We start from the raw sequence: 22,543 nt of genomic DNA on the forward strand, positions 1-22,543 counted from the left end.
TGACAAGGATATATAATTCAAAAAATGATGTATTTGACAATTAAGTATCAGTATTCTTGTGAAGTGACATAAATAATTAAACAAGAAGAAATTGGAATACACTGCCATTGATAATGTTTTGTGCATTGGTTGCCACTGCTTAGGGCACAATAGAAATGTACTAAGGTAGTTCTATGTGCTAGTGCTTTATGTTAGGGGTTTCTTCTACATGACACCACGGGGTAAATATAAGTACTTTATAAACTGTTTTCTTCTATAATTCTTCTGAGAAGACATTTGTAAACTGGGTTGTCAGTAAAATAAAGAGTAAAATAAATCAAGTTTCACATTGTTACACCTCGTAGTGTAACAGGAATGGAATACAAAACTCGGATCAGTATCCATATGGATTTGTATCCATATAAATCCTTTGCCTGCCACAACCTTTAACTTAGAAAACAGAAAAATGAGGTAAGTAGACAGTACGGTGGGCCGGGTGATGCAGGTTTAGTCCCTGAGTCTGGACTGGATTACAAAAATATTAAACCTAAATTATTTACAAAATAGATAACAGTATTTGTACAGTGGTACAAGGGAATGCCTCAAGAGAGCTTCTTGCTTCTGCGTGTGTTGTGCTGAGAGTTAAGGTAGTCCATGATAAGCTGAGCCGTTTTGCGAGGTCGCTCCATCACCACAGAGTGACCACAGTTGTCCAGGAGGTCCACCTGGCAACCTGGAATGGCTTCTTTCAGCACTGTGGCCCCTGATACATCTACTACCTATAAGAAGGTGACGAGTTATCAGATGCACACCTAACTAGAGGTATGCATTTGTTTTGTATTTCTAAGGTGTAGAATGAAAAAAGAAAGTCAAATGAAATCTATTATTTCACTCCTCTGTTAAGAGTTGTCAATTGATCCTACCTGATCGTGTTTCCCCCAAATAACCTGCACAGGCACCGTGATCAGGCGCAGGTTCTCTTGTAGAGAATGTCGAGACTCCTCTCCCACGATCTCCATGAAAACTGAGGAGAGACAGAGAAGAGGACACCATTCCCTTCATGAATAGTTAAAAATCCGTTAACACACACACAAATCAATTCTGTTCAAAATAGGTCATACGGAACATAACTAGGACAATCATTTTGATGGACTGATTCTATAACTGTTGACTGATGTATTTTATCATCAGTAATTCCAGTGGACCCACTGACCCTCTCGGTAGAAGTCATTGTGGGGGATCCGCACATCCACCAATCCCTGGAGGATCTGGGATGAAAAAAAGAGGGGGAAAAAAACAGCTGAGCTCTTATCTTTTCTACGGAACAGACAAATATGAAGGTCCTTTGCTTCACTTCAACTTTCCCACAAGAGAAAAATACAGAGAGCAGCATAGGTTTAGCACAGCCGAGGATGGAGGGTTGGAGGTACTGTAGGAGGGGAAGCAATGATGCCTTCCGCATCCCAGAGGTCAATTCTATGTCCTCGCTAAGTAGGGGACACGCATAATGACGATTGATTTTCAGTCCTTTTCAATCCTTTCCGAAAACCTCTCACTCTGTGGACGTCCTCGGTACCTGCTGGGGGATCTTGAAGCGGACGAAGGAGCAGAGCCTCAGCATCTCCTCCATCTCCTCCGGGGTGGAGGGGATGAGGGGGATGTCCTGGCTGTTCTGGTTCTTCTCCAGCTCACGGAGACGTGCCACAAACCTACTCTCGTTAGGGTACTCAAGACCTGGGGAGATGACCACACAGTGCTGCATTGTAGTTGTTCCTCATGACAGGGAAATTCAGTGTCAAATATCTTATAACAGTAGTAAACTCGTGTCGACATGTGGCACATATTCTAGCTTCATGTTGATATTGACAATAAACTGTTGTTGCCCAAGCTTCCTTATAGTATCACATGACTAAGATTCAGCTATACCATTCGTTGAAAACTTTAACATTCACAAGCTTCCTTACCCGCCGGGCAGATGAGAGTGACACTGCAGAGGTCCGTGGGGAAGCGGGCAGCATACACTCCAGCTACGTTTCCACCCATGGACGTACCCACCAGGTGGAAAGGCCTCTTGTTCAGACGGAAGCTCGCTACAAACTACTCAAGAGACAAAGTAGCATTTTGAATAGTCAGGGGATACTCCTACATCAATAAATCCTGGTATACAACACAGGTAAGGAACAATGCCCTTTGGAGATCATTGTGATCTATGGGAAGCTTTGTTTCAAGAGCAGGAAGTGATGAGACGATAAAGATGAGCCCCCTACCTGGCGGATCCTTTGGACCTGGCCTTCGATGGAGTAGTCTACCGCGCTGGTTCGTGTGGTCCCCTCATGCCCTGGCATGTCAACACATACCACGTGCACGTTCTTCGGGAGAAACTAAAGAGCAGAAATGCACAATAATCACACAGTTCAAAACTCCAACAACAACCCAGGCAATCGAAATGCTGTTTATTATGATGCACAGGCCATTATGTCCAGAAGCATAGGACTGAAGTAGGGATAGTACCTTGACTACAGACAGCCACATGTCCTTGTGGGCTGAGAAGCCGTGTAGCATCAGTATAGAGGGCCGGCCGCCCCCCGGCTTGCCTCTGTGGGAGTAACAGAACCGGTATCCTCCGCAGTCGACATAATCCACCTTGAGGCCGAGCCGCCTCCGCCAGTACCTAGGGCAGAACGAAAGAGGGAGGGGGGCCGTTCAATAGGGAACCGTGCCCCGAGCAATTCACAACACAGTGCTTCACGTGAACTGCTGCTGCAGCATCTTTCCCGTTCTCCCTCAGGCACTGCTTCTGTGTTATGGTTTCAGCTTGGCTGAGTCTGTCATTGAGGGACCCCTCAGGGCACTGAGCATGAAGAGCTTTCATTATGATCCTAACTGACCTTGAAGGAGTGAGTCAAGCTCTACCAGGTCCAGAGAGCCTCCTTAGAGACGGGAGCAGTGAAGACGTTTACCGCCTCACTCTGCCTAGTCATGGTCCACCAGGCAGTTTGCGTAAGGTCACACTGACTGTACACTGTCTGCCTGTATGACTGTGAGTGTGTGTGTGTGCACGAGTGTGTGCACGAGTGTGTGCACGAGTGTGTAGCCATTACCTTTAGCCCAAATGATAAGCAGGTCAAAAAGATAGGAAGTTAAAGGTCAACTTCCATGGAGTGTTTTCAATTCAGGCTAATTATAATACAACACTGCACATTGACACAACAAACCACAAACCTTCAATTACCCAGTTCAACTCTAATTCAAACTCCCCCACAAAAACACATTCAAGCATGTCTGATCTTTTTGTTGTTGTTCTCAGTTAACAAGACGTTTTTCTTTTCCTTACCAGTAGTAAACTTTGATGAGGGCAGCTGGCCAGAGCATGAAGGAAGCCACAAATGCCAGGATGGGGATGGCTAGAGTACTTCCAGCTAGGACAAACATGTTCACTACATCCAGGTCCATGGCTAGATTCCCCTGCAAGACACCACAGGAATGTCAGTAGAGTAGGTACTATACACATAACCAATAAAGCACCACTTAAAAGGATGGCGTGTCTGCATTACCATGTCACAGGGACAGACTAACAAAGAAGAGGAAAGACAGAATCTTGCAATGCACCAAGAGGCAGAGCGCTTGCTGATGTCAACCCTTGCAGTCTTGGAATGCTGTCACAACCTATACAGTCAGTCCATAGCAGCCAAGGCCACTCATGTGTGTGGACCCTGAGGAGAGCACCACTGCAGCCAGACAGCCAGCCGGCAACAACAGTCTCTCAGGGAATACAGTAGCCAGAGTAGCCTTCACTGGACTCTTATTTGCTGCAATAAGCAGTTCCTATAGTGCCCAGGAAGGCAGTGCATATTCCTTTACCAACAATCTCAGAATCACTCTGACGCAGTGGGCTGTAACTGAAAGAGAGACTATAATAACTGGTCAAGAGAGACTGAGAGAGAGACACAGAGACTGAGGGGCAGAGAGAGAGAGAGAGAGAGAGAGAGAGAGAGAGAGAGAGAGAGAGAGAGAGAGAGAGAGAGAGGCAGAGAGAGAGAGAGGGAGGCAGAGATAGAGAGAGGCAGAGAGAGAGGGGCAGGAGGGAGCGATAACCAGCATAATGGAAGCATGAAATATCAATCTGTGCATGCCACAGGATACACAGAGACAAACAGAGAAGTGCTCTACATAGATCCGATATTCTTTCAATTCATTGTGGCAAACCAAGTGGGTCCGAGGGTGAGTCTCAGCGGGTCCTTTGGAGAGGGCCTTTAATGTGAAACATCGGCGGTACACCCATCATATGAAAAATAAGAAATGCCTTTTAATGCATTTAACAAGGATCATAGACCGAGGAAAGGATTGATCTGTTAGTGTGTCTGTTAGGAGAGTACCCCGCTACATTCTGTTGCGTAAGAGCATGCGCTACCATAGTGGAACGAAAATAGACCTCATCAGCTATAACTAGATCAACCTGAAAAGCACATTGCAGTGGTTGTAGCCTATTAATAAACCTGGTAGAACGTGACCTATATAGAAATATGCCAGGTGATGCGTTCACGGACCCAAGAACAACTGGAAATGAGAAAGTACCGAATGCTAATTTGCTAAACTGTTCAATCGGTTTAGGTCATGTAATGTAGATATTCATGTTATCTCCAGTAGAGGCTATATCCATTTTGTGACAATGGAGCTTTCATACTACTGTAACACTTAAATAAATAGCTTGCGCTGTGCGTGTTCAATCTTACCTCTCGTCTTCAGGCACTAACGAAGGAACACTTGTGTTGATCCAGCGAACATGAATATCCGTCTGTGCTCTGTCTGAAATAACACCGTAATTTTCATCAGTGCATCTTGATCTTCATCTGACTCACTGGTAGAAGAGATTAGAAACAGTGTTTGCGAAATATACAAGAACCTTTCAACTGCCTTAAAGGGGAGGGGAACGCTCGTGGATATGTAATTTCCTTGACTGCCGACTAAAAATACTATCGAAGTCCCATTGTCGGATAAAAGTAGCTTATGTATTCTCTTCCGAAAGGAAGATTCTATTTATGATTCCGTATTGTAACTATTCTGAGTACCCTTGAAATTGCCATGATAAGGGATTCTCTGTGATAGCATCAGGAGAGTCGGTTGAATTGAGGTCATTAATTGCATCATTACAGAGTATTATGATCTAACATAGCTTCAGAGCAATCGCTATAATTATATCAGAGTAAATCTATGTTCATGTGAACTGTTATACATAAAGGACAGTTAAATTAAACCGTTCTCAAAGCATACTTTAATTGACGTTTAGACCTAGTTAAAGAGATGGCCTGTTCAACTTGAAAACGTGCAGGCCTATTTTATTTTTTATTCCGAGGTTTTTGTATCAGATTGCAGTTCTAATTTGGCTCTACATTTCATCTCAACCATACAGAAAGTTTATAGAGATGATGTGAACCTCGTGTGTGACTGCCGCAATACATTTTCCATTGAAGACATCAATATATATAATATACAAACACTCCACACATTTCCTACCAGTGTGGGCGTCTGTCTAAGTACTGTGTGACCTCTCTGTCACAGGCAGCAGGAACCGCAGAGTAGTCAGATACCCAAAATCTTTGTAAAAAATAGAACTGAGAATAGGAGGTGGTTTCCTCTGAAAAATCATGCAGGTCAGGTGCTGGGAGTCACACAGCTAAGCCTATAACTGTCCTACAGGAAACTATCATCAGCCACTGTACTGGTGACCCCTCAGTCAAACCTGGTCAGAACTGTGCTGCCTTTGTGTCAATAATGGCAGGAATCTGGTTTGCTCTGGCCCTGCTGTCCATCGGTGAGGTCTCCTCCCTGAAGATATGCTCTTTTAACATCCAGTCCTTCGGGGAGAGGAAGATGGAGAGGACTGAGGTGGTAGATGTGATTTTAGATGTAAGTACGTCAGATGTGGTCCACCTGTTAATACTGTGTATTGTGAATCATTCATTAAAGCTAAACCCATTGAACAGAACCGAGATGTAACACGCAAAGTCTGTGTTATGTGTGTAAATATTGTGTTTCTGGTACATGCTGTGTGTATTTTACAACATCTTTATTTATGTCTGTGGCAGGATGTGTTTAAAACAATGCATGGATGTTGAATCTATTATGAGTGAAGGAAACGCTGCGAACTAACCAGTAGTTGGCTGCTCCAATGCATTCCTCTTTCGCAAACTATGTTAACGGTACATGCCCATGGCAATTATTCCTCAACTGAGTAAACAGAACGACCTTTGCACTTCAAACTGAGTAAACAGAACGACCTTTGCACTTCAAGCCCATTGCATTACTACAGTAGAACTTCTTGAACTCAAAGTTTCTAAAGTCATTCTCTCATTAGGAGGAGTATTAGTGAAGTTGTCAAGAGGATTTTTAGTATGAAAATACTTTGCATAATGCAACAGAATATAATAGTCTACAGCTACATTTTCATAATACAAATTCTGAATGAATCTCAAAAAATGGAGAACTGAAAGTGTCATTTAAAGTTTAGCAGAAAATAGCAAGCTGGGAAATAGAGAATGCCTTGTTTCCCACGACGATAGACAATGTACTATCCTGTTTTAGTTACTGTTAAGATATGTCCCTGATCTGAAATAATTGGTGGAACTAGTGCAGTTTCAAGCTTGTTTCATGTATAACAATTATGTTAGATAAGTTATGACACAGGAGTTGGTCAGTCTTCTTAAAAAGAGAACTTTCTGCACTGCAGATCATTGCTCGCTGTGACATCATGCTGATCATGGAAATCAAAGACGCCAGTGGGACTGCTTTCCCTCAGCTGATGACACGCCTCAACAGGTAAGGATGTCCAATCACTCCTCAGCAACAGGTGAGGATGTCCAATCACTCATCAGCAACCTCCTCAAGTCCCTCCCATCAAATCAAACCCACAAAGAAATGCAAGCAAAACTGCAATACATAACGAAACAAAAATACAAACAATCAAATATCCTGCAATTATGTATGCAAAAAGTATTAATCTACACAGAGTACATTTACATGTATTCATTTAGCAGACACTTTTATCCAAAGCGACTTCCAAGAGAGAGCTTTACAAAGTGCATAGGTCACTGATAACAACAAGATAGCCCCAAAAAACATTGCGGGTAGCCAAAACATGAAGCACATATTGTGAACAACCACAATAAGTGCCAAAGGGAAGAACCACAAGAGCATGTAATTAAACAAGTTACAATTAAACAACATGAATCGCTATAAGTGCAAGTGTACCTGTAGAAAAGCAAGCAACGGTAAAAAATATTTCAACAATTTAAATCAGTTACCACTAACCAACAAGAGCAGCAAGGCTCTAAGCAAGAGTCTAAACAAGGGGTCCAGCAAACCATTCCTAAGTACCGTCGTACTCCCGTACATACACAAAACAACTCAATAAGCATGTATCCCCTCACAAGAGGAAGAATGTAATTTTGTTATCGTCTCATTGCTTCTTCCATTGGTTTTTCACATTTCCTGTATCCCCTGTATAACAAATAGCCAACACTAGCAAGTCAAACTCTCTTATTTTGTACCTGGCAGTAGGTACAGGTCCAGGAGGGCAGAGTACAATTACATCATCAGTGAGAGGCTGGGACGGAAGTCTTACAAGGAGCAATATGCTTTCATCTACAGGTCAGTTCCCACTGGGGACCCAGTCCTTGCGAGGAGGCTTCCGGTGGTGGCTGTGAACGGGTGTTTCATCCCTCCGCTCTGTCCGTGTGTTGTCTGTTCTGTGTCACAGGCAGAGGCTGGTGTCTGTCAAGTCATCGTACCAGTACCCTGACACCCAGGCTGGGGACATGGACGCCTTCTCCAGGGAACCCTTCGTTGTCTGGTTCTCTTCCCCCAAGACAGGTCAAGTAACAGAGACAGACAAGCAGGGTTGCCACTTTTAGAAGGATTCTATTTGTTCAGTAGTGATACAAAGGCTAAAGAACAGCTGACCTCTTCAGTTATCTTCACAGGTCTGCTGAGGGCTTGAACAGTCCACTGTGTGCTTAGACCAAATGACCAGTGTGTGTGTTAAATGCTTGAATCTTTAAAGATGTTAATGGAAGATGTGCCCCTCCCTCTCTCATCTCAGAAGTGAAAGACTTTGTGATCATCCCCATCCACACCACCCCAGATGCTGCCGTGAGAGAGATAGATGAACTTTATGATGTCTTCCAGGATGTGGACCAACGATGGACTTCTGAGGTACACTACTAAGACAGACACTCTGAAAGGACTGCTCTGCTACTCCCTAATCAGCACAAACTGTCCTGTAGGGAAGGATACTGGCCGTTGATAGAACCAAATCTATTGTGCGGTTCCCATCTCTGACACTAGCTATTTGTAGCCCTTATGTTCTAGAACACTACAGTACAAAATATTCGAACTGAAATGAACCAAGGCAAAACAAGTTATTTAATATTCATGCAGACCATTTCCTAACAATGAGAGGTCTGTTGTGTGTTTATTGTGCAGTGGATTATCTGTATCAGTGCGTTTAAGCCGTTCTGTATCAAGAGCAAATCTGAAACGAGAAGCTGATCTCTCAGTGAATGAAAGGGTTCTGTTCCTCAAACATGTAGCACAGACAGTTTCACCTTCAGCCGGAAGCTCCCAGCCACCTGGCAAAAACACGTGGTTTTCTAAATCAGGCTTTTCTTTTCAAGCTCAGTGCTTTTTTTGTTATAAGATCTGTATCCTGTTTGATCTGTTCTGCAGAACTACCTCATCATAGGGGACTTTAATGCGGCGTGCGGTTACGTACCTCGGAGGGAGTGGGCCAACATCCGCCTGCGGTCTAACAGCAGTTTCCTGTGGCTGACAGGCGACAACATCGACACCACAGTGAAGGAGTCCACCAGCTGTGCCTATGACAGGTTCGCTCTCGTCGGGGGTTGGGGGGGAAAGTCTCCTGTGGTCTCCTCTCCACTCCTCATCCTCTCCTCCTTCCTCTCCTCCACCTTTGCATCCAGCTGCAGTTGGAATTGGGTTCTTGTCTGTCTGGGGAATCTCCTCTTCCTTAAGTTAATATAGAGTTTCATACACTTCCAATACTAACTCAAGCACACCGTAAGTGTGTAAATGATCATTCATACAGATCTGTATGCAGGCCAAACAGATCTGTATGCAGGCCATACAGATCTGTATGCAGGCCAAACAGATCTGAGGCTGGTTGATGCAGCCTCCTCTGTCTGCAGGGTGGTGCTGCATGGTGAGGAGATGACCCGGGTGGTGGAGCCCACCTCTCTGGAGGTGTTTGACTTCAGACGAGAGTACCACCTCACAGAGCAACAGGTGCAGTCCTGCAGCCGACCCAATCACCCCTTTAAATACTCAGGAACTACTGTACTGTATATCAGGAACACAGCTGTCAGAGACACAGGCGGGTCTAGTTCAGCCAGACTAGTAAGGGATATAGAACGGAAGCCTAGACCTTCAGATATTACAGTATCCCACAGTTCTGTTTCTGCCAGAGCTTTGCAGTTTTCCTGTAACACAACACAGACTTCTCTAGTTACAGTAGGTGACAGCATTTTCGCCAACCATTGGTCTTTCCACATTGCTCACTGTTTAGTATGTTAGAGCAAAGGGGGTTTGCCTCATCACTGTGCTTTCTGGTTTTGTTTCAGGCACTGTTGGTGAGTGACCATTTCCCAGTGTGCATCACTGTGAATGCAGCCCAGAGGAGAGGCAGAGGGGGCTGATGGAGCACCTGTGGAAGTGTGTCTGTGGGTGTTTCTACTGTAGTGTTTCTACTGTAGTGTTTCTACTGTAGTATTTCGCTTTGCTCCAGTGCTCTTTTTTGAGGCTTCATTCAATCCAACCTGTGCTGCAGTACCTGTGCAGTACCTGTGCAGATCTAGTTCCTGCAGTCAAATACATTTACAGAGACGTTTGGATGTAGTAAAAACATCACTGTAATTCCACCAGGTAAAAATGTTGCTCACCCTTTCAGCCTTTGGGGTGTGAATCAGAGACAACATAGACACAATATATTTCTCTCAAAGAGCTTCTCTGAAGTGAGTAGACCCTGTCATCCTTTCTGGGGTCGAACCATTCAGGGCCACTGAGAGAACAGAGAGGCTATAGTGGTGGTCTGAGGAAAGCTTGTTGTACCCCACTGTCTCAGCTGAAGCCTGCAGTCATGTGACCCAGTAAGAGAAAGCAGTGACTGGCCTTGTTAATTATAAACCAGAAGATTTCAGGTGTCTGTTTTCCTGTTGCTAGGAGACAGTCTGTAAGAGTTTCTGTTTTCTGTCTCATGTTAGCTTGCAGCTTTGACCTGTCTTATCATGATGAATGCTGTAATGCCACAACACAAAGCATGTGGGATCTTTGACTTTTCAAAATGTACTAACCATTCAGCCAAACAATGTTTTGTAACATTATGAAGGCCATTTAACGCACGTCATTGAAATAAACAACTTTATAAGACACTTTTTATTAAAAAACCGAACAACTTAAACTGTTATACTCGTTATTTGGAGAGAATTGCTTTTTGTTTGAGTTCAGTGATAACAAAGCCAAAACAGCAGGAAAGAGAAGGCTGTTCAGCTTGTTACCCAAGACGATCAGTCGCTGTTGGAAAATTGAAAATCCCATTCCTCGCGTAGAAAGTGTTCCTCACCACTCCTGACTTCCCGTTGGTCGGAGATCTGTAATCCTGTTCATAGTCACCTAGGAACACAACGTTTTAGTTGTTTTGATAGCATTATCAGGGGAATGTCCCTGTACTTACTGTAAGTCGCTCTGGATAAGAGCGTCTGCTAAATGACTAAATGTTCAAATGTATGTTATCGTACTTCACGATAAAACACTAAGATGTAAGCGACTGCAACAGCATGTGAAATATCATTGACTAATCCTTTGAAGTCTCCTCGATCAAGCTATGAAAGTGACTCGTCGCACATATCACAACTCCCACTTTCTGATCACTTTCAAATGGTACTGACATAGTATGAGTAAAGGCTGTAATATCTCACCCAGTCTCCAGCCGTATTCCCAGGAGGACAGGAGAGGATAGTCAAACTTCTCCTCTGGGCCTTTCTGGGTGCGTCTGTGCAGGTACAGGGTGCGCCCCTTACCCTCCTTGGAGAAGCCCTGGTACAGGTCCGCTGTGGTCTGGGGGGTCACCGGTCTCATCAGGGGGGCTTCGCTGAGGGACCGCTGCACCACCACTGGAGCAGGCACCTCTCTCTTCTTCTCCCCTGGCTTCAGGACCGTGGGGAGGGCAGGCCCGGTCCTGGAGGACTCTGGGAGTTGAAGTTTGGGAAGCCCAAGGTCTCTGGTCTTGCGTGAGATGAAGGCAGTGGGGTATTGGTGGCTGTAGCGACTCTTCCAGGCCAGCCGTGTGTAGGTCTCCTTCTCAATCTGCTCGCGGTAGCAGTTCTGGTTCTGGGTGGTCAGCAGGTTCCTCATTCTCACTCCCCAGTCTCTGGACTACAGGCTTGTCAATTGCGTTCAACACCACTTAGCATTCCCAAAGATCAGGATGTGAGGATGGCTTGCCTGTCCCGAGAGCAGAGCTGGCTAGTAGGACCCCCTGCGTGGAGGAGCTGAAGCACTTGGTTGCAGCTCCACAGACAACAACACAGAAGCTGCTGGGAAACCTAAGAGTGGTATGTTGCCCTCCCTCCCTCCCTCGGGTCACCCAACCAGAGTAGAGGGCGTGCATGTCGATGGGCTAGCGCTGCACCTACACTTGATCTGGTTTCTTTCATCTGCACAGGCACGGTTGAAACAAAGGGAGAATCTCTTTTCTGGTGGACGACCGATTCAGTTACCATATCCTGTTCCTGTGTCCTCAGGCCTGGGTAGGTGAGGAAGCCATGACATATAGGACACCCATTCATTTAAATGGATGGTGTTGTACAGTTTGTCCAGATGATGGCAGTATAAGTCTAGATGAATATGCCATGTTGCGAAAGACCAAGACATGGTAGTGATTGGACTACAAATGGAATGACTGGATTACAGAACCCTAACTCTCTACAGGCAGGATGAGCCATTTACGTACGCAATTCCATAATTCTTTTCCCCCCCTAAATTTCAGTTAATTATCATAAACAAAAATAAAACCAGGAAGCTATAAAGAGTTTCCAGGCCTAAGCTATTATTGTGTAACTGGACAGAAGATCCATTCATTCACCAATTACCCTTCAGTCAACAAGTACGATAGCAGAAGAGGGATTGAGTCACAATACTAAGGATGCTTTTGTTGTTGAAGGGAAAAAACGAGAACAAAACCAACCCTTTTGGCAGCATCAACAACAGGCATTTACTTGTCTGTGACTGTCCTCTGCAGTCGCCTGGCCACTCAGCCTTCCTGCCCCTGCAGATTTAACATCCTGTCTCTGAGTATTTGTTAAAAGGTTTTGGTGTGAGGCTTCTTAAGGACATCCCTACATAGCTATATATAGTGTTGTTGGCCAGGGAGCTAAGGGGATATGCCTGTCACAGCACTGATAACCAAACACTGACCACTTCATCCCACACAGTAAAAACCACAAGCAAAATGAAGTTTTTCAACTTTATTTCCAGTTTGCTTTTATTATCGTACATCAATGTACACGATCTACATCATACGGGATATAGATCAATTCGTGTTTTTCACATTTGATCACCCAATACAAAAAGAAAAGTGTGACTTTGTTTCGTCTTTTAAAATACTTATTACAAAATACTTTCATCCCATGGGTATCAAAACTATCGTTGATATCATAAACCTACACTGAGACGAGACAAGAATCAGAAGTATACATACATGAGTAACAAAGTTATTCCTGAAAGTGTAAGAAGATTTTAAGACCAGGATAGAATTGATTGTGCAGAGTATAGAAAGCAAGTGGAGAAGCATTTGTTTCTGGTGGATGAACATCGTATAGACAACTGAGATTTAAACACAAAGTTGCAAACCAGTCAGACAGCAGGTATATATATTCAAAATAGCAATATGGTTGCGCAAAAAATTCGCATCCGTTCCCCAAGATCTGCACTTAGTATATGGCACCAACACAACATCTTTCAATTTCTATGGACTTTCTTGCATGCTCACAGTGAAGTACAGATCATTGGAACATCAATCTCTTTTGGAGCAGAGCTCAGCAAAACCAGGAGCATTCCCCAAGCAGAACCAGGTGGTCAGTTTAGCTGAGGCTGGTTCAACACGCAGTACAGACACACACAAACATGTCACAGTTGAGTACACTGCAGGAGAACCAGTCAGGAAATAGCAGTGTTCAGCTGAACAACATGGGTCAATGGGTTGTCAACTATGGCATCTGTTGTAAAATCATGTCAAAGTGTAGAAATACAACAGTACAAGAAGACAACACAGAACATCAGTAGTAAATATTAAGACTCTCGGTTCCACATCTTCCAGTTCAGTTGGTCTCCTCGTTTAAATGTTAAATTGTGGCAAAGTGAATCCTGTTATTCTGTCGCTAATCCCATTATTAGGAGTGAAATTGGAAAATGTGCATTGTTGTGTCAAATGTGATAATGCAATATCAAGGATTTACCTGTCACTTACAGTATAAGATGTCACCAAGTGCAAATTTGTCAATTCCTAACATTGGGGCTCTAGACAGTTCCATGGTCTTACTAATCACACGTTTCTGTTGGCGCCCGGAGCGGTGCGGCCCACTCCACCGGCCCCCCGGTGCATTATGGGACGGTGACGTGGAACGGCGAGCCGGGGATGTGCTCCTCCCCCCACTTGACCGCCAGGATGTAGTTCCCCCTCTCTTTGAGGATGTAGCTGACGTTGTACTGCATGCTGCCCATGTGCTTGAGCAACACCTCCTCACAGGGAACGTGAGTCCCGTGGACCCCCACCAGCAGCATGTTCTTACCTGGGGAACAGGGACCAACATCAGTCAGCTACACACCACCAGTCGACAGCCAACACAGCATTACAGAGCACAGGCTTCCATTAGGGCACCCAGTGAAGGAAGTTGTGAGGACAAGACTGAGATCAATGCAGACACGCTGGGGCCTGCCTGAATTTGGTTTGCAACTACGTCTTAGAGAGGCTGAGGAGAAGGCTTCTTACCAGCTTTGCTGCAGTCTACAGAGAAGCTGCTCCTCTGGCCCACGTAGGCCTTGCTGAGGCCTGGGCCTCGACTGAGCACCTTGCTGGCGTCTGAGGCCGTCCTGGGCAGGGCGCTGTTGGAGCTGGCGCTGGAAGACCTGGCGAAAGGCTCGACCATCAGGGTGGAGGTCTCGCTGGCGTTGTTCACATCGACCAGGCGAGGACCTGATGGGGGGGGGGAGGGGAGATGAGCAGTGGTGGAGGAGAGGGGAACGAGCAGAGCCACTTGTGAGAAGAGAAATGATGAAATATGATGTCATTTCCTGAAGCTGTCGGTTGTTTTCCACAACCCCGGCTGGAGGCAGCGATTCCAAAACACTACCGGATCACGTGACCAGACAAAGAGCATTTCTTACCGGTGACTTTGGCCTTGAAAGGGCTGCCGGTGATATGGTTGGGCCCCCCGTACTTGATGCTGATCATGTAGTTTCCGGGGGCCATGGGGGTGTAGTGGACCTTGTAGCCCTCTGGACACTCCTGGCACTCCATCTTGACTTTGGACGGGCCCTCGATGGTCAGCGCCAACGCTCCGGGCCCAGCTTTGGAGTTGTTGATGACAAACTCAGACTTGTTACCTGCAGACACGCGCAGACACCCACAGTTTCGTTTGTGTTTTCCTTGGATTTACGTAGATCTCTATTCTCATAAGATAAGACAATGCTGGTGAGAGTGGAGTCGCTCTGGTAGATTGAACTTTGAGAGTTTTGGTAGCGTAGCTCCCATGTGACAAGACATCTGGAAGTCAGGTGATAGCCGGCAGATGCAGCCGACTGACTTGGCTGCATAAATAAATCATCTGCACATGCACATAGACAATGACACGCATGCACACACACACACGGTATCTGAAGTAGACATAGGGGCAGGGCAGCATCGTAAAAAGGCAGATTTACGATTGGTCCATTACAAGGTTGTTATTCTTTAGCACTACCATTGTACCATTGCGCTGTGCCATTTAAAACTGACGATAAAACCTGGTCTCTTTTCTTCACCCGGGGACACAGAGGGCTACTCAGCCGGGCTGCACATTTAACAGCAGGATTTAACGCTATGTGACATATCACTAATGGTTTTCGCTGCATTCTAATATAGCGTAAATAAAAAATACTATAGTTGGTGAAACTGCTAAGCTCACCAATGCGCTGCCAGGATGCGAGGACCTACATTCCGAACCCATGTGTTTGTCCAATAACCTCTTCTCTGCTGCAACACAACACTGACTCAACCCCCCCCCCCCCCCACAACCTAGTCTTTGCTTTGGACACGATCCACAACAAATAAGCGGAGTAACGTGAGACACCTCTGATCTAATCTGCATTATGAAACAGAGGGAGGGTTGGAGCGGCATGCTGGAGGTGGAAGAACCAGCCATATGGTTCCCACCCACCCTGCTGTGGTGTGGGGGGGAGGGGGATACATGGAAGGGATTGTGGCCCTCTATATGTGCAGGTAGATAGACTAGACACAGGCAAGTACATGGTGTACTGTAGAAACTGCACTGTTGGTCCTTGACCTCGTAAGAATGAAGGAACCACACAACACAGGGAGGTCAGAGAAGGTCGATTTGAATTTCACATCCACAGTTTTTAGGTAGACCGACAGAGAAGATGACCGTCCTTCCCGACGTCAGGAAGGGAAGTACCAGTCGACGGAGGCCGGGGTGCACACAACACACAGCCCCAGGTGTGTCGGCGAGAGGCTCACCTGTGGTGCCCTTCTCCAGGCCCGCCCCGTAGGCACTGACCAGCCCGGCGTCCCCGCTCTGTCCCGGCTCGCCCACGCGCACCTGGAACGGGCTGCCGGGGATGTGGCTGCCGTTAAACTTGACGTCGATGGAGTGGAGGCCGTTCTCCCGGGGGATGAAGCGGATGGCATACTTGTCTGGGGGAGGGGAGGAGGAACGAGGCAGCCAGGGAGAGGGGGACAAAGATGAGGAGAAGGAAGAGAAAAGGGGGGGGGGGGAGGCAGAAGACGCCCCCAATCTTCACATGGTTCATAACACCCCGGGGAAGGATGCGATCGGTGCGTCTTCCCCCGAAGGCCTCACCTTGCTCCAGCTCGGACACGGCACACTCCTCCAGCGCCCCCGAGGGGCTGTGCACCTTGGCGTCAATGTTGCCCTTTGCCCCGTTCAGACGCACCGCGAACGACGCCGGCTGGTTGGCCTTGAGCCCTGACTCCTGGTAGAGTGGCAAGACAGTCGACAAGATCAGCAAAGTCGCCCTCCCTGGCTGCCCGGCACCACAGGGTGAAGGGTTGTTCCAGGGCAATACACCATAGACTGGATCACAACTGACTTAGCAAAACACTACACCTTAAAATCATCATTAGACCACATTCCAATCAGAGTGTTAGTTCTATAATTAACACACAGCTATGCGCTGGAAAGATTCCACCTGAGGAAACACAGAAGGTACTTTTACCTGAGCTCACGAGAGGTTAAAGCAGAGAGAGGTTGACCGGAGCCCTTTTGCAGCACAGCACAGCTAGGAGCAGGGCTACAGGTAGGGTCTACAGGTCTATAGAGGACAGGGACTAGAGGGTACACTACTTGGAGCACCACTACACCACAGGGACCAGCTAGACTCGTGACACCCAGACAGAAGACTGGGAGGTGGGGTTAGGAGTTGTGAGGGCCGGGCTGGAGTCGGCCTCTCTCTGCTTTAGCCAGCTCCTCTGTGAGAGGCTTGGGAGCCTGTTAAGGAGCCTTTAAATGAAACACAAGAGAAACACCAGCTTCTGCACACAGGTATCATGGATGTCCGCAGCTATGCAAAGCCAAGAGTCCAGGGTTAAAGTGGTATTTACCAAAAACAAAAAGTTTGATGCCTCAGTGCACAGGAACATTTTCTAATTACGATTACATTGTTGCTACATTAACGACATTTATGTCAATCGCTTTTATGTGGGTGGACTACAAGCTTAACACAAAACCACATCTCCTGTCATCCATATTTTATGTCTGGCCTAACGCTTATATTCTCGATTTCCTGCCAAAAACATGGAGTCAACTGTGGCTTTATACTGACTTTACATAAATGAACCAAGCCAAGAGTAAATTGTATCCAAAAGCTCCCATGACTGACTGCTTCTCTGGGCGGGAGACATTTCATGTTCAGTTATATCTCACCACAGAGTCTTAGAGGGGAGTTAAGCTGAACGGAACACCCTGAGTCAATCATGGCGCAAGCTGTCCTGGAGGCCTCCTTTAACAGAGCTCTCAAATACTGAGGACACCTGAAAACCATCAGCTCATTACTGCTGTATCTGATGGCAGCTTAAGAGGTGATGGAGGGGCTTACCCAAGAAATGAGAGACAGGAAATGAGCTAAATCATACAAATATGTTTGTTTCCTGGGCCTTGATAAGATCTTATCTTGAAACTATGAGACGAATTGGAAGGCGTTTTTAATAATAAGTTGGCTATGTAGACCAGGAATGGTCTTTCTTTGATTCTGAGACACCAAACCAGATACTGAAAAAGGGCCAAAACATCCTTTCTTCCACCAAAGAGCAGGGCAGGCTGTGAGAGGAGCGAGTTCGAGGGTCAAGGCCTGAGCAGGCCTCTGTGGGGGGTTTGCTAGCTGCGGACACGCCCAGGTGTAGAGGTGTTTCCTCGTGCCTCACCTGAAGACTGGTAACAGTGAGGCGGCGGGCGTCGTCCACGGGCGCGCACACAGGCACCAGGTAGGGGCTCTCTGGGATGTGCTGCTCGTTGAACTTGATGGACACCTCGTAGTCACCTGAGGGGGCCGACAGAGAGAATGCTGGGAGTTAACAGAGACACTGATGACTGGGATGAGAGCGTACAGACACCCGTCAGGGAGGTTCATTCAGGCAAGTGGAGGACTTCCTTCATCCCCCTCGTCCATGCACGCTTGTGGCGGCGGCTTCCCTACCAGGTTCTTGGGCCACGTAGGCCACGCCGCACGAGCCGTCCTTCCTGTCCTCGAAGGAGATCTCCGCCCGGCTGGGGCCCTCCACGGCGATGGACAACCCTCCGGCCCCGGCCTCTCGTGTCCAGATACTGAACTCAGCTGGGGGGGTGGGGGATAAAACAGTTAGTGTTGTTGTGTGAGTGTGTGTGTGTGTGTGTGTTTGCGTTTACTCAGTAAATGCTCAGTACCTGGAGCTCCAGCCTCGGCCTTCTCCAGCCCGGGGCCTCCAGCACGTACTTTCTGGGGCCCTCCCTCGCCCAGCGGCCCCACGGTGAACTGGAAGGGGCTCCCGGGGATGTGCTGGCCCCGGTACTTGACGCTGACCGTGTGCACACCCATCTCGTGGGGCACGAAACGCACGCAGTAGGTGTTGTTGCCCGACGCGACCATTTCCGCCTTCTCTGTGGTTCCGGAGGGGCTGGTGACCTGGGCTGTGACATCATGGATGTCGATCTCTGCGGGGAGGAGAGGAGGAGGGTGAACACAGAGCCTGGAGGAAGAGGCCAGTGAGTGAAAGCAGAGATGCAGGAGACTCGGGGAGAGGGGGGGGGGGGGGGGGGGGGGGAGAGCACGGGCATGAACGCATGAATCAGCACATCAAAGCAGGTCCATCCAGATGTTCCATTTAATCCTCCTCCACACTCCTCCTTGCACACGCACAACACTCAGAAGATGATGAAGCACGGTTCTGCCAACCTCGTCTTCCACATGCCCAGCGGGGTTACAACGCACCCTCCAGCCTCGAGGGCGCCGCCGGGGGCTCGGCCCCGACCCACACGCCCTGGGCTCTGCCCAGCACCAGGCCCGACACCCCCGAGAACACGGGGCCCCCGCGGCCCCTCAACCACAGTGAGCAGCGGGCCCGGTGGGCCCCCCGAGACAGAACCTCCCGCGACAGGGCCAAGAGGAACCAGGTCACTGCGAGGAGGGGGGGGGGCAGGAAGGAGGAAACAGGGAAAGAAAAGGATGGAGGACAAAGACAGAGAGGAAACGACAGGAGGGAAATAAAGTGAGGAAAAAGTGAACGCAGGACAAACTCCCAGAGAAGTTAAAGAGAGACACAGGAAGCACATCTTTGGCACACAGGAGACACAGCGTAAAAGCCCAGTGCCTGGGGGGGAAGAAAGCGGTAGAATAGAGAGGAGAGGAGGAGAGTCCGGAGGTGCAGCCTTGGCCCTGAGGAGTGTCGAGTGTGCAGCTGCTCATCTCCTCTACAGGGAGGCGACTGCACACGTCTTCTGGCCACATCACGTTTCATCTGTTCGGAGCCTCGGTACATGGAGGCAGGGGCCTTGTATTACTGTCCACATATGGTTTTCATTGGATCAGGGCAACAAAAAAATATATCAATTCATGTCCTAGGCTAACCAGTGGTAAGACGAGCACGGTGTTGAAACCGTGCAGACACATTGTAACACTACAAAAAAAAGACATCCTGTCGTGGAGAGAATACATCACCTTCTCGCTCCTGCCTTTCACCTACAATAGAACCTTCAATTCTGCAGCTCTCTGTTCACACCCTAGTGGCAGGACCTGAACAGGATATCTACCAGGTAATGTGTGACAAGCCTCCACTATTGGAGCCAGGCCAGGGAGAGGCTAGGGGAGAGGCCAGGGGAGAGGCCAGAGGGGAGAGAGACTCTAGCTAGACAAAGGCAGGTATTGAGAGCGAGGCATTCGTCTTCCGGTTTCCGAGAACTGAGACTGAGTGTCTGTAGAATTTGGCACCCCACCCTGCGCTCCAAAACACTTCAGTTCCCCAACAATGGCAACCAGCTCTATAGGCTCTGCATTCTTGAACTGTGCCTCACCACACTAAATGTACACCTTTCCCTGTGTCCTCTCCACATCTTTACTGACCTGACGACAGCGCAGGTGGATGCAGTCATGTCCAGTCTCTGCTCTTTATGGCCAGTAAAGGAAGAAGAGGAAGTTGTTTTACGGCTACAGGATGCCTCTGGGTGCCTTTTCGAGGCATGTGTTTATGGGTAAATCAAGTCTGTCCAAGTGTAGCTAGCCTCACAGATGGAGAGGGGGAGAGGGGATCTGGCCATGACTGCTCAGGTTCAGGTTACATCTTTCACACCATTGACTTGGTTTTATTTGACACATACACGGTAGCAGATGTCTCCTGTATAACAGCTTCATATAACCAGAGGTCCATCCCAGCACTAAAAAGGTGAGAGTCTAACACAGACACCGATCTGAGACGAGGCCTTGGAGCACCAGACGTGAACACACATGGATCATCACTGTCAGCCAGAAGTCCTTTCACACTCTCAGGACCAGACTGAAGGACTGGACCACTGCACTACTCATCTGCAATCCCCGAGTCGAAAGCAGATCCGGGGACTTGACTTTGCAGCTGGGGTTAGGCCCACAGCGCGCCTGTGGTTCTACTGGGTTAGGCCCACAGCACGCCTGTGGTTCTACTGGGTTAGGCCATGCTGTTCTGCTGGGCAGGGTTGAGGGATGAGGGGGGATGAGATGGAGTGGTTCCCCTACCTGGGATCTTGAGGTTGAGGTCGCAGACGCTCCCCACGGTGGCCACGGACGCGGCCTTTTGGCGGCGTGTGATGCTCTCACGGATACGCCCCTCCCCCGTCACCTTCACCGTGAACGGGCTTCCTGGAGAGAGGGACGGACACACGAGACCAGCATGAGGAAAGGGGGGGGGGCGTCCTTCCAGACCGTTTGATGTTGAATTAATCTAACCGGAAAATGTCTAGTGCGCCTAGTTGCATGTTGCCGTTCTACAATGTGGATCCTTCCCCGAGGGCTCACCTGGAACGTGTTCCTCGGCGAAGCGGATGGAGACCATGTAGGAGCCGGGCTCCGAGGGGCAGTAGGACACGCCGCAGGTGCCGTCCTCCAGGTCCTCCGTCTGGATGTCCACCTTGCTGGGGCCCTCGACGGACAGAGCCAGACCTCCGTACCCTGGACACACACACACACACAGGCCTTAGAGACACACGGATGCTCACGCAACACACACACGCCTTCAGGAGCCAGCTGTAGCTGTGTGCAGGGGGGTGGGAGGTGTCAAGTTTATTTTAGGAGGGATTGTAATAAGATGGATACAAAAAAATAATGGTGACAAAACTTCAGGCATGCCAGGGTATGGTGTACTATGAAGAAATGGAGAAAACAGGATAATTGTGCTAATACCCTGTAATCTGTCCCATAATAGATTTAATGAAAAGATTGGGATTAGGAGAACAGCTCGTTAAACTAGAACATTTTTGCAATCGAGCATGTTTCCAAAATCAAACAGGCACTCTCATGGCACTAACTTTTACGATTATTTCTGTCCCTCTGTGGCCACCATTGAGCCACTCCTTAAAATCTTGGGCGGAGGCCATCCTACCTAATTACGCAGAAACAAATATGTGAAAAGAAAAAAAAGTTTGGGGGCCCCCCCCCCCCAGAAAAAAGTCTTAGTTTCGCACTTACGTAGGTCCAATTACTGGAACCGGAGCGCCCCAGAGAGTTTAGACAGCCAGCTAATGGGACAGGCATGTTGCCAGTCCCAGCAGAGACTGATGACTAAACACGCTCTCTCACACCCTACAAGGCCTTGCCCCCCTCCACGTCTATCATACTGGGCCCAGTGTGTCCTGCCCTTCACGAAGTAACCCTGGCCACCAAAACACTAATGGATTTCAAAAATCAATATGTTCCAAGTGCTGAGGCCCACAGCCTCATCCTGTAAGGAGGCAGACATTGACAAGATCTAGAATGTTCTACAGCAACGATGGAGGTCAGATATAACTAGCCCCTGTAGCTAGTCTACCTTCCTGAGGCACATGGAGACAATAAGAGTGGCGTGGCTAAGCAAGACTATTTTAGAAAAGCTTGGTGAGATACAGTTGAGGGTTTGAGTCTTGATTCACAGGGCAGAGCAGTGGGCTCATTTAGAAACAGAATGAGGGAGGTTCTTGGCAGAGGGTCAGAGCTGCGGTACGAGCGCAACGGTCTCACCTGCTTCCCTGGTGTCCACCACGAAGTCGGACATCTCAAACGTGTGTCCCTCGACCAGGCCCTGGCCGTACGCCTTCACCCTCCCCGCGTCGCCGATCTCAGACTGCACCACCATGATGGTGATGGGGCTGTTGGCCACGTGGCGGCCATTCTTCTTGATGCTGACCAGATGCTCCCCAACCTCCCTCGGTATGAAGGAAATACCTGAGGGAGAGAGGCAAAACGGGAGAGACAGTGAGGCGACATTCTTCTTCGACATACCTGACAGACAAAAGCAATAGTCTTATTCGTCTTCTTGACAGCGGCATCTGTGGTGCGAGCAGATAAGTGGATCTACTGCTGCAGAAACAGACAGGCTGGAGGGCTGAGGTATGTTTCTGACGCTCCCCCCCCCCCCCTCCCTCCTCCTCTCCCTGTCCCATCCCCCCCATGCCTCATCCCTCTACCTCCATTCCTGCTCTCCTTCATACTGGAACCATCCAGTAAACATTTACATTTAGCAGACGCTCTTATCCAGAGCGACTTACAGTAAGTACAGGGACATTCC

The 22,543-nt window shown here is 48.0% G+C and overlaps 4 protein-coding genes across 5 annotated transcripts in view; 1 reads left to right on the forward strand and 3 right to left on the reverse strand.

Moving 5' to 3' along the window:
* Positions 1–12: 12 nt before the first annotated feature.
* On the reverse strand, positions 13–8,839 carry abhd6a (abhydrolase domain containing 6, acylglycerol lipase a). 2 transcript variants are annotated; one of them, XM_067241376.1, is made up of 10 exons: positions 8,750–8,839; positions 4,713–4,837; positions 3,314–3,444; positions 2,491–2,650; positions 2,247–2,360; positions 1,944–2,076; positions 1,556–1,713; positions 1,193–1,247; positions 903–1,003; positions 13–758 (listed from the first exon to the last, which is right to left on the reverse strand). In XM_067241376.1, exons 3-10 carry the CDS (start codon positions 3,430–3,432, stop codon positions 582–584), a joined length of 1,017 nt encoding a protein of 338 aa, XP_067097477.1. In that variant the 5' UTR covers positions 3,433–3,444; positions 4,713–4,837; positions 8,750–8,839; the 3' UTR covers positions 13–581. The 2 variants fall into 2 exon arrangements, with proteins under 2 accessions (XP_067097477.1, XP_067097485.1); XM_067241384.1 differs by lacking the exon at positions 8,750–8,839 and adding an exon at positions 4,883–4,912 and having other exon boundaries at positions 4,713–4,785.
* On the forward strand, positions 5,731–10,447 carry LOC136947358 (deoxyribonuclease gamma-like). Its single transcript, XM_067241396.1, has 8 exons — positions 5,731–5,886; positions 6,707–6,795; positions 7,534–7,626; positions 7,736–7,848; positions 8,078–8,190; positions 8,704–8,861; positions 9,183–9,279; positions 9,615–10,447. Exons 1-8 carry the CDS (start codon positions 5,752–5,754, stop codon positions 9,687–9,689), a joined length of 873 nt encoding a protein of 290 aa, XP_067097497.1. The 5' UTR covers positions 5,731–5,751; the 3' UTR covers positions 9,690–10,447.
* A 96-nt stretch (positions 10,448–10,543) lies between these two features.
* Positions 10,544–11,403, reverse strand: LOC136959340 (protein SPMIP1). The gene is made up of 2 exons (XM_067253691.1): positions 10,968–11,403; positions 10,544–10,662 (listed from the first exon to the last, which is right to left on the reverse strand). The coding sequence occupies exons 1-2, from the start codon at positions 11,401–11,403 to the stop codon at positions 10,544–10,546; spliced, it is 555 nt and encodes a 184-aa protein (XP_067109792.1).
* A 1,097-nt stretch (positions 11,404–12,500) lies between these two features.
* Positions 12,501–22,543, reverse strand: part of flnbl (filamin B, like) — a 51,271-nt gene continuing 41,228 nt past the window's right edge. The window contains exons 36-46 of the mRNA XM_067246808.1: positions 21,997–22,200; positions 20,800–20,952; positions 20,521–20,643; positions 18,204–18,470; positions 17,977–18,114; positions 17,705–17,820; positions 16,125–16,257; positions 15,782–15,958; positions 14,434–14,652; positions 14,039–14,242; positions 12,501–13,838 (exon numbers count right to left, since the gene is read on the reverse strand). Of these exons, the coding sequence (XP_067102909.1) occupies positions 13,651–13,838; positions 14,039–14,242; positions 14,434–14,652; positions 15,782–15,958; positions 16,125–16,257; positions 17,705–17,820; positions 17,977–18,114; positions 18,204–18,470; positions 20,521–20,643; positions 20,800–20,952; positions 21,997–22,200 (1,922 nt within the window). The 3' untranslated portion in view covers positions 12,501–13,650. The remainder of the gene's footprint in view (positions 13,839–14,038; positions 14,243–14,433; positions 14,653–15,781; positions 15,959–16,124; positions 16,258–17,704; positions 17,821–17,976; positions 18,115–18,203; positions 18,471–20,520; positions 20,644–20,799; positions 20,953–21,996; positions 22,201–22,543) is intronic.

The sequence above is a fragment of the Osmerus mordax genome, chromosome 1 (assembly GCF_038355195.1).
Source record: "Osmerus mordax isolate fOsmMor3 chromosome 1, fOsmMor3.pri, whole genome shotgun sequence".
NCBI classification, from domain to species: domain Eukaryota; kingdom Metazoa; phylum Chordata; class Actinopteri; order Osmeriformes; family Osmeridae; genus Osmerus; species Osmerus mordax.

Bases quoted from the DNA above. Each gene is read 5' to 3' on its own strand.
- abhd6a (XM_067241376.1), bottom strand. From the start codon at position 3,432: ATGGACCTGGATGTAGTGAACATGTTTGTCCTAGCTGGAAGTACTCTA. The intron at 1,714-1,943 runs GTAAGGAAGCTT...TCATCTCCCCAG, and splicing joins CACTCTCATCTGCCCGGCGG to GTCTTGAGTACCCTAACGAG. The intron at 1,248-1,555 runs GTACCGAGGACG...TTTTCATCCCAG, and splicing joins GCTTCAAGATCCCCCAGCAG to ATCCTCCAGGGATTGGTGGA.
- LOC136947358 (XM_067241396.1), top strand. From the start codon at position 5,752: ATGGCAGGAATCTGGTTTGCTCTGGCCCTGCTGTCCATCGGTGAGGTC. The intron at 5,887-6,706 runs GTAAGTACGTCA...TCTGCACTGCAG, and splicing joins TGGTAGATGTGATTTTAGAT to ATCATTGCTCGCTGTGACAT. The intron at 8,191-8,703 runs GTACACTACTAA...TCTGTTCTGCAG, and splicing joins ACCAACGATGGACTTCTGAG to AACTACCTCATCATAGGGGA.
- LOC136959340 (XM_067253691.1), bottom strand. From the start codon at position 11,403: ATGAGGAACCTGCTGACCACCCAGAACCAGAACTGCTACCGCGAGCAG. The intron at 10,663-10,967 runs GTGAGATATTAC...TTGTGTTCCTAG, and splicing joins GGAATACGGCTGGAGACTGG to GTGACTATGAACAGGATTAC.